At 39.2% G+C, this 11666-nt stretch overlaps 2 protein-coding genes across 3 annotated transcripts; one reads left to right on the top strand and one right to left on the bottom strand.

Annotated features, from left to right (window-relative positions):
- Positions 1-538: 538 nt before the first annotated feature.
- surf6 (surfeit 6) lies at positions 539-5139 on the bottom strand. Of its 2 annotated transcripts, none has more exons than XM_085793098.1 (4): positions 4878-5139; positions 2485-2700; positions 2300-2385; positions 539-1405 (listed from the first exon to the last, which is right to left on the bottom strand). In XM_085793098.1, the coding sequence occupies exons 1-4, from the start codon at positions 4966-4968 to the stop codon at positions 707-709; spliced, it is 1092 nt and encodes a 363-aa protein (XP_085649224.1). In that variant the 5' UTR covers positions 4969-5139; the 3' UTR covers positions 539-706. The 2 variants fall into 2 exon arrangements, with proteins under 2 accessions (XP_085649224.1, XP_085649225.1); XM_085793099.1 differs by having other exon boundaries at positions 2300-2382; positions 4878-5130.
- An 844-nt stretch (positions 5140-5983) lies between these two features.
- On the top strand, positions 5984-10806 carry surf1 (SURF1 cytochrome c oxidase assembly factor). The gene is made up of 9 exons (XM_085793086.1): positions 5984-6193; positions 6327-6393; positions 7031-7158; positions 7268-7350; positions 8058-8249; positions 8339-8411; positions 9493-9655; positions 10353-10434; positions 10555-10806. The coding sequence occupies exons 1-9, from the start codon at positions 6131-6133 to the stop codon at positions 10619-10621; spliced, it is 918 nt and encodes a 305-aa protein (XP_085649212.1). The 5' UTR covers positions 5984-6130; the 3' UTR covers positions 10622-10806.
- Positions 10807-11666: the final 860 nt, after the last annotated feature.

Raw genomic sequence — 11666 nt, 5'->3', positions numbered from 1 at the left:
TGTGTGGACTATGGACTGACAGTGAGGGACAAGTCAAGTCAAGTCTTGTGCCTCCCCTCCCACCTCCTTGTGTTTTCATTTTCCATGTCTTGATGTGCGGGGCGATATATTTCTAGTATTTTTTACTTCTGGCATCCTTTTTAAATCTTTGTTTTTGTTTTCTCATCTTCCATTACAGTACTTTAATCTCTTGTTCATGTGGAATTTCTTTAACAATAAAAAAAATGATAGAAAAAAGACACAGTATAAATACATAGTGGATTATAGTAGTGTAATATTGTATAGAGCAGACACATAAATGACCTTATTCTTCTAAATGTTGACCTATCCTTTTAAAAGTGGAGTGGGATTATTTATTTATTTATTGTCTCCATAAATAACCCAATGTATGGTGGTCGTGACTTTCTGTAATAAAACATCTACATCTATCTAACGTGTCTCAGTTTATAAGGTCCATGATGAACCACTGCTTTAAATAAACACCTATTTTTCATCGCACAAATCCAACAAATTCAACAGAAGTTTTCATTTCTTCCTCACAATGAAGGAATATAGCTTTATTAAACATAACACACATATTAAACCTTGAAGGTACAAAATGTGCACCAGCTGTGGCACGTTTATACGTATCTTTTAATAAATCACACTCATTGTTTAGACTTTGTTTCCTTTGTCTTATGATAAAACACCACAGATTTTTTTTTTTTTACACTGCAGCTTTTTTCAAGTCCTCGGGCAGCACCCTGCCTCTCTTCCGCGCTCTGTCCTTCTTCTTTTCCGTTTTGATTTGCTTGCGTTTCTGGATGTTCCTGCGTCTCTTGTCCTGCCGCTGCTGCATCTTGCCCACGACGCCCTCGCAGCGCTCGTCCCACCTCTTCTTCACCTGAGCCTGCCTCTTCTCCTTCTTCTTCAGCGAGGTGCGCAGCATGTCCTCGTCGTCTTTGATTTTGATGCCCTCGGCCTTGTAGAGGAGGTTGGTCCACTGCATCTTCTTCTCCATCTCCTTGGCCTTCCCCTCGTCCTTCTCCCTCAGCTCCTCCAGCTTCGCCTTGCGAGCCTCCACGCGACCGAGCAGCTGCTTGTAGTTCTTCCCCGTCAGCGGCGTTAACTGGCCCTTTACGCCCTGTTTCTTCTTCTTCCTTTTCTGCACTTCGCTTTCATAAATCTCTTCCACCATCTCCACCTTGTTGAAGATAATCGCCGATTTATTCCTCTTGTTTTCAGCAGGCGCAGCAGCAGCAGCCGGCGTTTCCTGTTTTACCTCCGGCTGCGGCTCCTCGCCATTTTTCTCCGCCAGCTGCTTCATGCGAAACTCTTTCCTCTTTCTCTTCTTGCGTTCGCGTTCAAGCTTTCGTTTCGCCCGCTTTGCCTGGACTGCATCTGATAACACATCCTTTGGGGCTCCCTGTTGAAAGACATGATAAATCACATGTTGAGACCCTGTAATATTTTTCATGTTGGAATAAACTGCACCTGCGCTAAACAGTGAATCCTGGATGGAAATAGAGACCTGAACATGCACAAAAGTCCTGACCTCTTCTAATTAGTGTCTTAGACATCTCCTGTTTGCTGTATCAGCATCGTAAACAGTTGTAAAAAACAAACAGTTTTTATCATTCAAATGGCTCCTAATAAGCCAATATTGACTTGTCCTGCAGGTTTTACAGACAAATTGATGAAAAAAGTGGGTGGAGTTCAATGCAAGTGGCATAACGGTCTCTGTAGCTTTGAATACTTTCTGTTCACATCTGGGTTTGAAATGCATCTTGATTGATCTCTTCATATTAGGACAGTGTATTGGAAAGAATCTGGTGAAACAGTAGGCTACAGTAGGCTAGGTTGACATATTGTGATTCCAAAAGTCTATATTTATATTAAGAAAAAGCTCTAATATAAAAAACACACACAGTTGTATGCACACAAAAAAAATACAGGTTATTTTTAGGCATTCAGACGGACAAATCGCACCTGTATTCCTATTCCTATATCATCCTATAGCATATCTTCATGTGCAAACTAAACAAAGGAATTACCAACAACTGGAGATTCAAATACAACAAAAAACCTCTTTCACCATGACAACTACTGATAAAATATAAATACAGTACTTCAAAGAGCCGATACAGATACCAACAGAGCTGTCTGTTCATTGGCTAAGAACAACACATCCATCTATTGAATTGCATTGAAATATTATGAACCCTAACCACTGAACAGTGTCTGAACAGGGTCAGTGTTGTGTCGTAATCTGAAGCAGCATGTGTCTTTCAGTTATAGTCTGTAAAATCAATGTACACACCTGCCCTCTGGACTCTTCAATCTTCTCGTGAAGCCTCTTGCGTAAAATATCTACTGTTGAGAAGTTGGACGGTGCATTATTAACTCCTATAAAGAAAGAGAGGAAGAAAGAAGACATGACTTTAGGAACAACACACAGAGACAAAGTGCTGGTGATATAAAGGAAAAATTAATGAGTTCCTGCACCTTTGGGTGTCTGTGCTGTGGATCCATTTACACTCCCCGCTTGTGAGGCTTTTTGTTTTCCTGTGACGGGATTTTTCTGTGCTGCTGCAAAGGGCGAGGGCTTCTGTTGGGCTTTAGGTTTCTTCTCATTGGTGACTTTCTCTTTCTGATTTTTCTTTTTACACTTCTTCTTCTTCTTCCCCGGGGGACCGATGTCATTTTTGCCCTTGAAATGAGCTACAGAAAAAAACACACATACACACAAATATTAAAATCACGTATGTAAAAGATATTAGCAAACCACATTTTTATGCCAACTATCTCAAAATAACCAGAGTAGGAACTTTGACATGTAACTTAAACAAGCATGAGATCAGAGTGGATCTGATGATATTTTGTGACCTACATTAAAACATCATGGGATTGTGGTTAACTTGGTTCCTTATTTCATTTTCCTAAGAGACAAAAATCAATAACAGCTGCTGATATGGATGGATCACGATGATGTAGTAAGTTTAATTCACCCGTCTTTTCTTGTGACACTTGACCATGTGACATCCAGGTCAATGAGAAACTCACTTAATACTTACCTTTATTTGTCATTGTCATAATAACACAGTTATAAATAACAATGAGATATCGTTTAGAGCAGCTTAACACTTCACGTCTCCTATTAATTAAATATATATTTGAAGTCAGTAAAAGTAAAACTACAATATTCAAAATAAATCAAGCAATTATTTATCACCTTTAAGATCTGAGAGAACAATTATCTCAAGAAAAAACTTTTTTTAATCTTACAGTTAAAACTACTGGCTTAATCCATCAGTTGTTTTGATGAAAGACAAATGAGAAATATCACAATATCCTAAAACCCTCAAATATTATTTCAATCAACAGTGAAAAACTCTAAAGATATGGACAGACAAACATCCAAAATAATAACATCTACATAAATAAGAGAGGCCAAAGACTCTGCAAGTGTGTGAGAAGCTGAAGATTCAACATAAATCTGAATTGATGGTGTCCACGTTTGTGGTGACAAGTTAGTTAATCTATTAACTAATTTACATAATACCCAGGGGGCAAAATCCCAGTTTTTTGAAAAACGGACACAGAGTGTTGTAAAAGGTTTGACACCAGAAATGATATCTAGGAACTTCAAGGATTAAAACCTGGGTGGACAACCCGGTCAACTAGCTGCTGGAAAGCTACAGGGGGCCAAAACCCCTTTCTTGGGTCATTTTGCTGGCGAAATGATGTAAATGCAAATATTTAGGTACTACAATGGCATAAATAGTCATACAACTATAACATTTGGCAGAGAGTATCTTGACACATAGGGAGAGGCAAGAAAAGAAGATTCTGGGGTTTGTTGTAACTGGATTTTAAGATATCACCCTCAACATCCCAAAAAAAGTACTGTTCGCCTGACAAATTCTCATGGAAATTATTATTTTTCAGCACTTTATGGAGAATATCTATGCTTAACATGTATATAGAAAATGTCCTTAATTCATAAGCTTCCATTTGAGTCCAAGATAGCCTTTCTATCTCAAAAGCCCCACTTGCTGTGGCCAACGGTCTTCTCTATCTATCTGTTCACTTTGGGGAGACCAGAAATAGAATGGTTTCTGATCAGGCCAGTTAACATGTAGTTTTTCACAATAGGTGTTGCATTGTTTGGAGACAGCCTGTAGCTTTCCAGTAGCTAGTAGAAAGGCTATCTTGGACTCAAATGGAAGCTTATGAATTAAGGACATTTTCTATATACATGTTAAGCATAGATATTCTCCATAAAGTGCTGAAAAATAATAATTTCCATGAAAATTTGTCAGGCGAACAGTACTTTTTTTGGTCTTTTTTGGGATGTTGAGGGTGATATCTTAAAATCGAGTTGCAACAAACCCCAGAATCTTCTTTTCTTGCCTCTCCCTATGTGTCAAGATACTCTCTGCCAAATTTTATAGTTGTATGACTATTTATGCCATTGTAGTACCTAAATATTTGCATTTACATCATTTCGCCAGCAAAATGACCCAAGAAAGGGGTTTTGGCCCCCTGTAGCTTTCCAGCAGCTAGTTGACCGGGTTGTCCACCCAGGTTTTAATCCTTGAAGTTCCTAGATATCATTTCTGGTGTCAAACCTTTTACAACGCTCCGTGTCCGTTTTTTTGCTTTGCCCCCTGGGTATAAGGTATTAGATACAGTATGACATGAGAAAACAGTTTTAAACAGTGTAGCGCCCCCTGTGGTCATCTGCTGTACCAGCACGAGGTTTGCTGACAAGAAGCATTTCTCTACATCTATCTCTCTGACACAAAATGTACATATTAGTGGGATAATTATCATCATTAACAGCAGCTGTGCTCGTTGTGATAACACCGTGTAAATTAATTACTAATGAACTTTACCAAACGGCCTCTTCTTCGGCTCCTGCTCCTGCTGAGAAATCACTTTACTGGCGAGTTTCTGGATGTACGAGTCTCTGGAGGCGAGGTCCATGATGTCTGCGACTTCACCGAGCTAGTGTCGTCCTTTTAATCCTTTTAATCCAGTTAATAATACGGATACACGGACACAGACATGCACAAAATAATAGGCTACAATATCAACACACTTCTTCTGTCCACACGTGGGTCAAAAACAGCGGGGCGGAGCGACTAGAGAGACCCGGAAGTAGTAACAGCAGAGACGGTCCCCCTCCGAGCGGAAACACGACGGTTATTCAACTGGACCTCGTGCGCGTCTCCTCGTGCAATTACGGTACCGCTGTTGCGCCAACCTTTTTTATAACAACAATTTAGGACTTTTTTTATGCCATAACATTTCTGATAAAATAAAACAAAAATAAAATAGAACAAAACAAAACAGATTTTGAATTGAATCATTAAGTTGAACTTGTTTTAATATTTTAGACATGATGTTTCAAGACGAGCCATATTCACACTTTTCATTATTTATAATAATATAATATAATATTTCACAAATAGTTATGTACAAACATTTATGGCATGACTGAATTATTCTGCATAAGACTGATACTCATAGTAAATTAGCATCAAAACAAAGTTAATAAACGTGATACATACGGCCCTGGCCTACGTTTATTTAACAACTCAATAAAGGAACGAGGTGCATAACCAGAGAAAGAAAGAATGAACAAAGAAAGAGAAAAAAACATGGCCTATACAACACATGCATATTTATAAAAAAAATAAAAATAAAAATAAACAAAGCCTAGGGGCCGAGAGCCTTCATTTGTAAATCACATTTATCAATAATACTAAACAGTTCAATGGCATTTTTCCTTTTCATAAGATTGAGGGCTTTATGAAATGAAGAACCCTATTAGTCGATTTTAGAAATTTGCACTTATGTGGGCCTATGTGTAGCCTATGTAAAGTTTTCTCAGGATGAGAATATTGTTAATGAGAAAATCATCTTCAAAATTGTGACACTGACACTTTTTCCCATTTTCCACTCAGTTGTTTCCATTTTGGCCGCTTCCAGCACCTGTACCGTAAATGCACGAAGAAACGCGCAAGCAGATCTAATCCGGCTGTTGGTGTTAGCACCTTATGTATCATGCTGCTGTCGTAGCTCGTCATTAGTGGTTTGTTTCAGTCAGTTTTACCTGCTGCTCCGTGGATGTGTTTGATCCAGGATGGCTGCTCTGAAAGTCGTGGTGGCTTTTTCCAACAGGTTTCTGTCAACACTGAAAAAACAGGCGAGTCACATCATGTTTCTAACTTTGACATTTGTCGTCTTCACGTCCCAAAGACAGAGTTGTGTAAAAGTCAATTTGCTGCAGGGCTTTGACTTGAGTTTTTCTTTTGTTGTTGTTATGTGTGTCATTGCAGACTAATGTCGTTTACATCAAGAGGACTTTGCTGCTGCCCAGACTGCCTCTGTTCAGACGTGCAGAAGGTAAATATGATCCTAAACTCACTGGAGATCAAGCTCAACACATGGTGACACAGGACAACAGCTTATTTCCACTTTTATTTTGACAACAGGGACAAAAATGCTTATAGATGTGACATAGAATATATTCTCTAATCCTAATATTGACAATAAGGACAGATATAAAGAGGGATTGTTGACATAAGTGGCTAAAACTGTTCACTGGATCGTTATTGTATATTGAGTGTGGATTGATTGGGTGAAATATAATAACAAAAGGCTGCAACATAACACTATGTGAAAAAGTAAAGGGGTCTGAATACTTTATGAATGCACTGTATGTAAACTGGAAGGACAAATCCTCTCAGTATAATGAAAACCTCTCCTGCACCTGTTATCCAAACCCTTTTACCTAATGTATTGAATGCACATTTCTGACAATGTCCACTGAGATGGAAAGTTACAGGCTTTAAAAATGTAGAAGTTGTATTGATTTCCAATAGATTGTACAGGTGAAAGTGGCTACAGAGTGTATAGTAAAACAAGATCTTGTTAAGATTTTCCAATTTGAGAACAAAGTTAAAGCAGATATGGTAGTGTTACAGACTGAGCTTTAGATGTTTTGTTTTTTAAAGATTTTAACTTTGTTGTTGATATACAGGTAGGTTTGTGAAGTTCGGGCGACAGCCGAGCTCGACAGCAGTCGGAGCAGAGAAGGGAGAAGACTCCTTCCTCAAATGGTTCCTGCTGCTCATCCCTGCCACCACCTTCGGCCTCGGCACCTGGCAGGTAGGCCTACAGATTATTTACAGTTTATGTATCATTACATGATAATTCATTAATAATATTCATGCCTGTTTGTTTTCAGTGGACTCAGATGTTTTTGTTTGTGTTGCAGGTGAAACGGCGTCAGTGGAAGTTGGAGCTGATTGCCGACCTGGCCAAACTCACCACTGCAGAACCCATTCCTCTTCCTCTGGAGTAAGACGCTACTGACCGTTCACAACAGCTACAACTCCTGCTTTATCAGAAAGACTGAAGATGATGCATTTAACATTTTAATTAGGTTTTAAGTGATTCATTTGTATCATGAATTAGCCTAATAAGGTCAGAAATTTAGCTTTATATGATAAAATATTGAGAAAAGTTGAATATGGTAGTGCTGCTTTAATTGAAATTAATCTCAACATTTTTCTGAGTTAATCCCAATTAAAGGTTGGTGGGTTTTTTTTGCTTGAAATAACAGAAATTCAGTGTATTGTGTTGTAGCAATATGAATGGAAAGTATGAGCATCATCCAGTGATGTAATGTAATACTGGTGCTATTTAAAAATCAGCGTGAGTGAAGATGTGAGAGAGAGAGCAGCTCCGTTTGGTCGACAAGAACAAGTTCTCTACACGAGGAAAAAAAACCATATGCAGGGTTTTCTGTAACATTATAGGACGGTGCATCATATTAAAATATTCATATAAAATTGAACAAGCACTAAAATACCAGACAAAGTGGTTTGTCTTATTCACCTAGAGTAGTTGGACCATTCTGCACTGGTTTGGGGTCAGTAGGTCACATGAGTTGGAAGCTATTGAAAAGAAAAAGGCAAAAAAGTTGCTGTTTACAGCTTCAGAAATGATCATGTCTTTTGTTAGTTATCAATAAACTTTAATCTATATTGATTATCACTGAACAGTCCTCATGAGCTGAAGGACCTGGAGTACCGGCGGGTGAGAGTGCGCGGGCAGTACGACCACTCGAAGGAGCTGTACATCCTGCCCCGCTCCCCGGTCGACCCAGAGAAGGAGGCCAGAGAGGCGGGACAGCTGTCGTCGAGCGGAGAGACCGGCGCCAACATCGTCACGCCGTTCCACTGCACCGACCTCGGGTAAGATAAAACATCATCACCTGGTTTAAACCTGCGCAGTCAGTGACTTTTTACTTTATAATATTCACCTGGTGACTGTTCACTGGCAGCGTCACGATCCTGGTGAACAGAGGATACGTCCCGCGCCAGAAGATCAGACCAGAGACCAGGATGAAAGGACAGGTCAGTGACACATGTGACCACTTACACCAAGATATTTAGTTAAAAAAGAAGCCACAGCAGGAGGCTGAGAGTTATGACACTGGAATTTATATTGTAGTCTGTGAAAAAGCTCCATTACAATCTATTTCTGTATTAAAAGAGTTAATAAAGATCAAATTAGTATTCCGTTTGAGGCTTCCTCTACAGCATTAAAGGACAAACCCTTTGTATTCTACCGGACCTGGGATGCAGATTTATAGTGTGATTAGCTATAAAACTTGAGTATGTATTATATTGTCTTCTTTGGTCTCCCTGATTTCCCCCCCTTTTTTTCTCTTCTTCAATTTATTATTTTTTATTTTATTTTATTGATTTATCTATTCATCATTTTATTATTTTATTTTTTCCTTTTACTATGCCAGGCTTAAATTGTCTGTATTTTGTGCACTATTATTAGTGCTATGTTTTCTGTTGTCTCTGTCTCTTCTGCTTTGCAAGAAAAAGTTCAATAAAAACATGTTTGAAAAAAAAAAAGAAGATCAAATTAGTAAGGACAGTAAATTAAATTAAGTATATTATTTTGGTATTTTGATATAGTAGGATAGTTGAGAGAGACAGGAAATGGGGAGACCGAGAGGAGGGATGATATGCAGCAAAGAGCCACCAGATTTTGGACCCTCTGAGCCAAAAGGCGCCCAATAAAGGAAATTAGATGTAGTCAATGCAGAAAAATGTCCCTCTTACTTCTTATGCTATTAAATGTCTTTCAGTTATTATTTCTATGCGTTCGCTCTGAATTGTCAGTCACAGAACAGTACGTACAATATAAAGGGGCATGAAAAAGAAAATATTAAGGAGCAGCACTTCAGTGAATGTGTCAATTTTATTTCACCACTGCTTGGTGATGATTTTTAAGTGCTGTGATTGTAACTCCTCCATTTTTGTTTTGCTCGGTAACAAAAGGAGCAGTATGATGCAGTCAACCATGTATTTTTTCTGTCTTAAAAAACCTTATTATATTCAGAGATCACAATGAATTATTAAATGTCATTAAAATCGAAGAAGCAGCGTTCCTATTGTTGACTGTTTCCTCTCTGTGCAGGTGGAGGGTGAGGTGGAGGTGGTCGGGGTCGTCAGGCTCACTGAGGTCAGAAAACCGTTTGTTCCAAACAACGACGTGGAGAGAAACCGCTGGCATTATCGAGACCTGGAGGCCATGTCCCAGGTCACCGGAGCTGAGCCGGTCTTCATCGATGCAGACTTCGGTAAAGTCTCACCAACTCTCCATCATAATCAGTTTCAGGCTTAAAGGGATAGTTCAACATTTTGGCAAATCGGCCCACTGCCATAATCTCTATAGTCATAGCAGTAGGTTCGTTACCTTTAATTGTCGGTGCAAGCTATTTTTAGAACGGCGGAGCAGAGCGGTGAGCTGCTCAGAGCTACGCTACGGAGGCTAATGGGATTTCTTGGTTTCCCTCATCAAATACACAATCCAACAACTCCAAAACGCTCTGGTGGACAAGTTGTGACCTGCACATTCACCACGCTATGAGATAATAACAGAACGTTACGAGACAGAGTTGTTTTCGAGGCAAATTCATGCAAAACTGCTTTCAGGGGCAGTTTTTCAGCAAGCAGTCTGCATTTGCCTTGAAAACAACTCTGTCTCGTAACGTTCTGTTATTATCTCATAGCGTGGTGAATGTGCAGATCACAACTTGTCCACAAGGGCATTGTTGGATTGTGTATTTGATGAGTTTTAGGGAAACCAAGAAATCCCATTAGCCTCCGTAGTGTAGTTCTAAAAATAGCTTGCACTGACAAGCTATGCTATGACTATAGGGATTATGGCAATGGGCCAACTTGACAAAATGTTTAACTATCCCTTTAATATACTATTATATTTGCTTGTATAAATGGCGATGGAGACATCATGGTGAATGTAAATGTCTCATGCAGCGAGCACAGTCCCTGGTGGACCAGTAGGTGGACAAACCAGAGTCACACTGAGGAACGAGCACATGCAGTACATCGTCACATGGTGGGTCGATGTTTCCTCTGGGGATTAATTACACGTATCTGATGTTATACCATAAATATCCCTTCACTTGTGTTATTTATATTTACCTAACTGCCTCATTTTCTCACTTCATATTTAAAGGTACGGCCTGTGTGCTGCAACCTCCTACATGTGGTACGCCAAGTTCATCAAGAAGATCAAGTTGTGACCTGATTTTAATTCAGTGAAGTCACACCTGGATCGTGTCCGAGGTGTCGTACTGCCTCCGATCGATGTCATCTGAACTGTAGCAGCTCCAGTTCGCTGCATACATTCACTGACAAATATGTAAATAGCTGTGGATTTTTCTCCTTAAACATGCATATATGCAAGAATAAATTAATATGAATAGACCTTTGTGCTCTGCTTTCTTACACATATTGCTCATTAGTTTTCAATACACTTAATTTAAGCTATTTGGTGTAAAAACATTATATAACCTCAAAATTCTTCAAATAAATTGGTGGGTCAGGAACCCAACTGCATTGGGTCTGCACATTCTATTTGGCAAACCAAGAAAATTGGAAAAAAAGTAAGATAATATTTTACAGAAAGTCAAGAAAAGTAAATAATTTCAAAAAAAGTAAGTGTTGACATCTTTTTTCGCTAATGCTGGTGTTCCAGGTCAGGCTTTTGAAATCGTAAATTACAGCTTCAAGTCACAACTTACGACTTTGTAGCGTTCCAGGCAACCCACTCGTGTTTTTCCGGACCTGTTTACCGGTGAAAGTCACGAGAAACATCCCCATTCGTAACTTGCACCACCGGTGAACTCGTACCAGATCGTCTTGTGTACTTCACGGTCGGAAAAATACGAGTTTGCAGGACGTCTGACCATAACTGTCCTCGTCCCTACGTCGCCACATTCACAATCCCTTGGCTGCACACACAGCCACAAAATATTACGCCATTTCTTTTTAGGTCTCAATGTGTTATTTGGCAAAAACTGTAACCGCTTCATACGTATTTTTTTCTCCTCGACTCAGAGCAGAGCAGAGTGACTGACATAGACCCGTCTGATTGTTACAGTACTCAAACACAATCTTCGATCTTCTTTGATCCTCCTGGAGCTGATAACTATTTAAGACTTATATTATTCACAAATATATCGAATACTTTTTCTTTAATCTTCCTCGCCTTTCTGGCTTTGTCTTTTATTTTAAAGCGTTTGATATCATTTTAGCTGAAAGCCTATCATTTTCTGCACTTGTAAT

The sequence above is a fragment of the Trachurus japonicus genome, chromosome 12 (genome assembly GCF_045865225.1).
Source record: "Trachurus japonicus isolate A0001 chromosome 12, Traja_1.0".
Lineage (NCBI taxonomy): Eukaryota > Metazoa > Chordata > Actinopteri > Carangiformes > Carangidae > Trachurus > Trachurus japonicus.
Note: the sequence above shows the minus strand (reverse complement) of the source record. Positions and strands in the feature narration are given on the sequence as shown.

What these genes read in the sequence shown, in the direction of transcription:
- surf6 (XM_085793098.1), bottom strand. Translation starts at nt 4,968, where the DNA reads ATGGACCTCGCCTCCAGAGACTCGTACATCCAGAAACTCGCCAGTAAA. An exon ending in GCCGAAGAAGAGGCCGTTTG is followed by an intron (nt 2,701 to 4,877) that starts GTAAAGTTCATT and finishes TTTTTTCTGTAG; the next exon opens with CTCATTTCAAGGGCAAAAAT. An exon ending in TTGAAGAGTCCAGAGGGCAG is followed by an intron (nt 1,406 to 2,299) that starts GTGTGTACATTG and finishes GTCTTTCAACAG; the next exon opens with GGAGCCCCAAAGGATGTGTT.
- surf1 (XM_085793086.1), top strand. Translation starts at nt 6,131, where the DNA reads ATGGCTGCTCTGAAAGTCGTGGTGGCTTTTTCCAACAGGTTTCTGTCA. An exon ending in AGACCAGGATGAAAGGACAG is followed by an intron (nt 8,412 to 9,492) that starts GTCAGTGACACA and finishes CTCTCTGTGCAG; the next exon opens with GTGGAGGGTGAGGTGGAGGT. An exon ending in ATGCAGTACATCGTCACATG is followed by an intron (nt 10,435 to 10,554) that starts GTGGGTCGATGT and finishes TCATATTTAAAG; the next exon opens with GTACGGCCTGTGTGCTGCAA.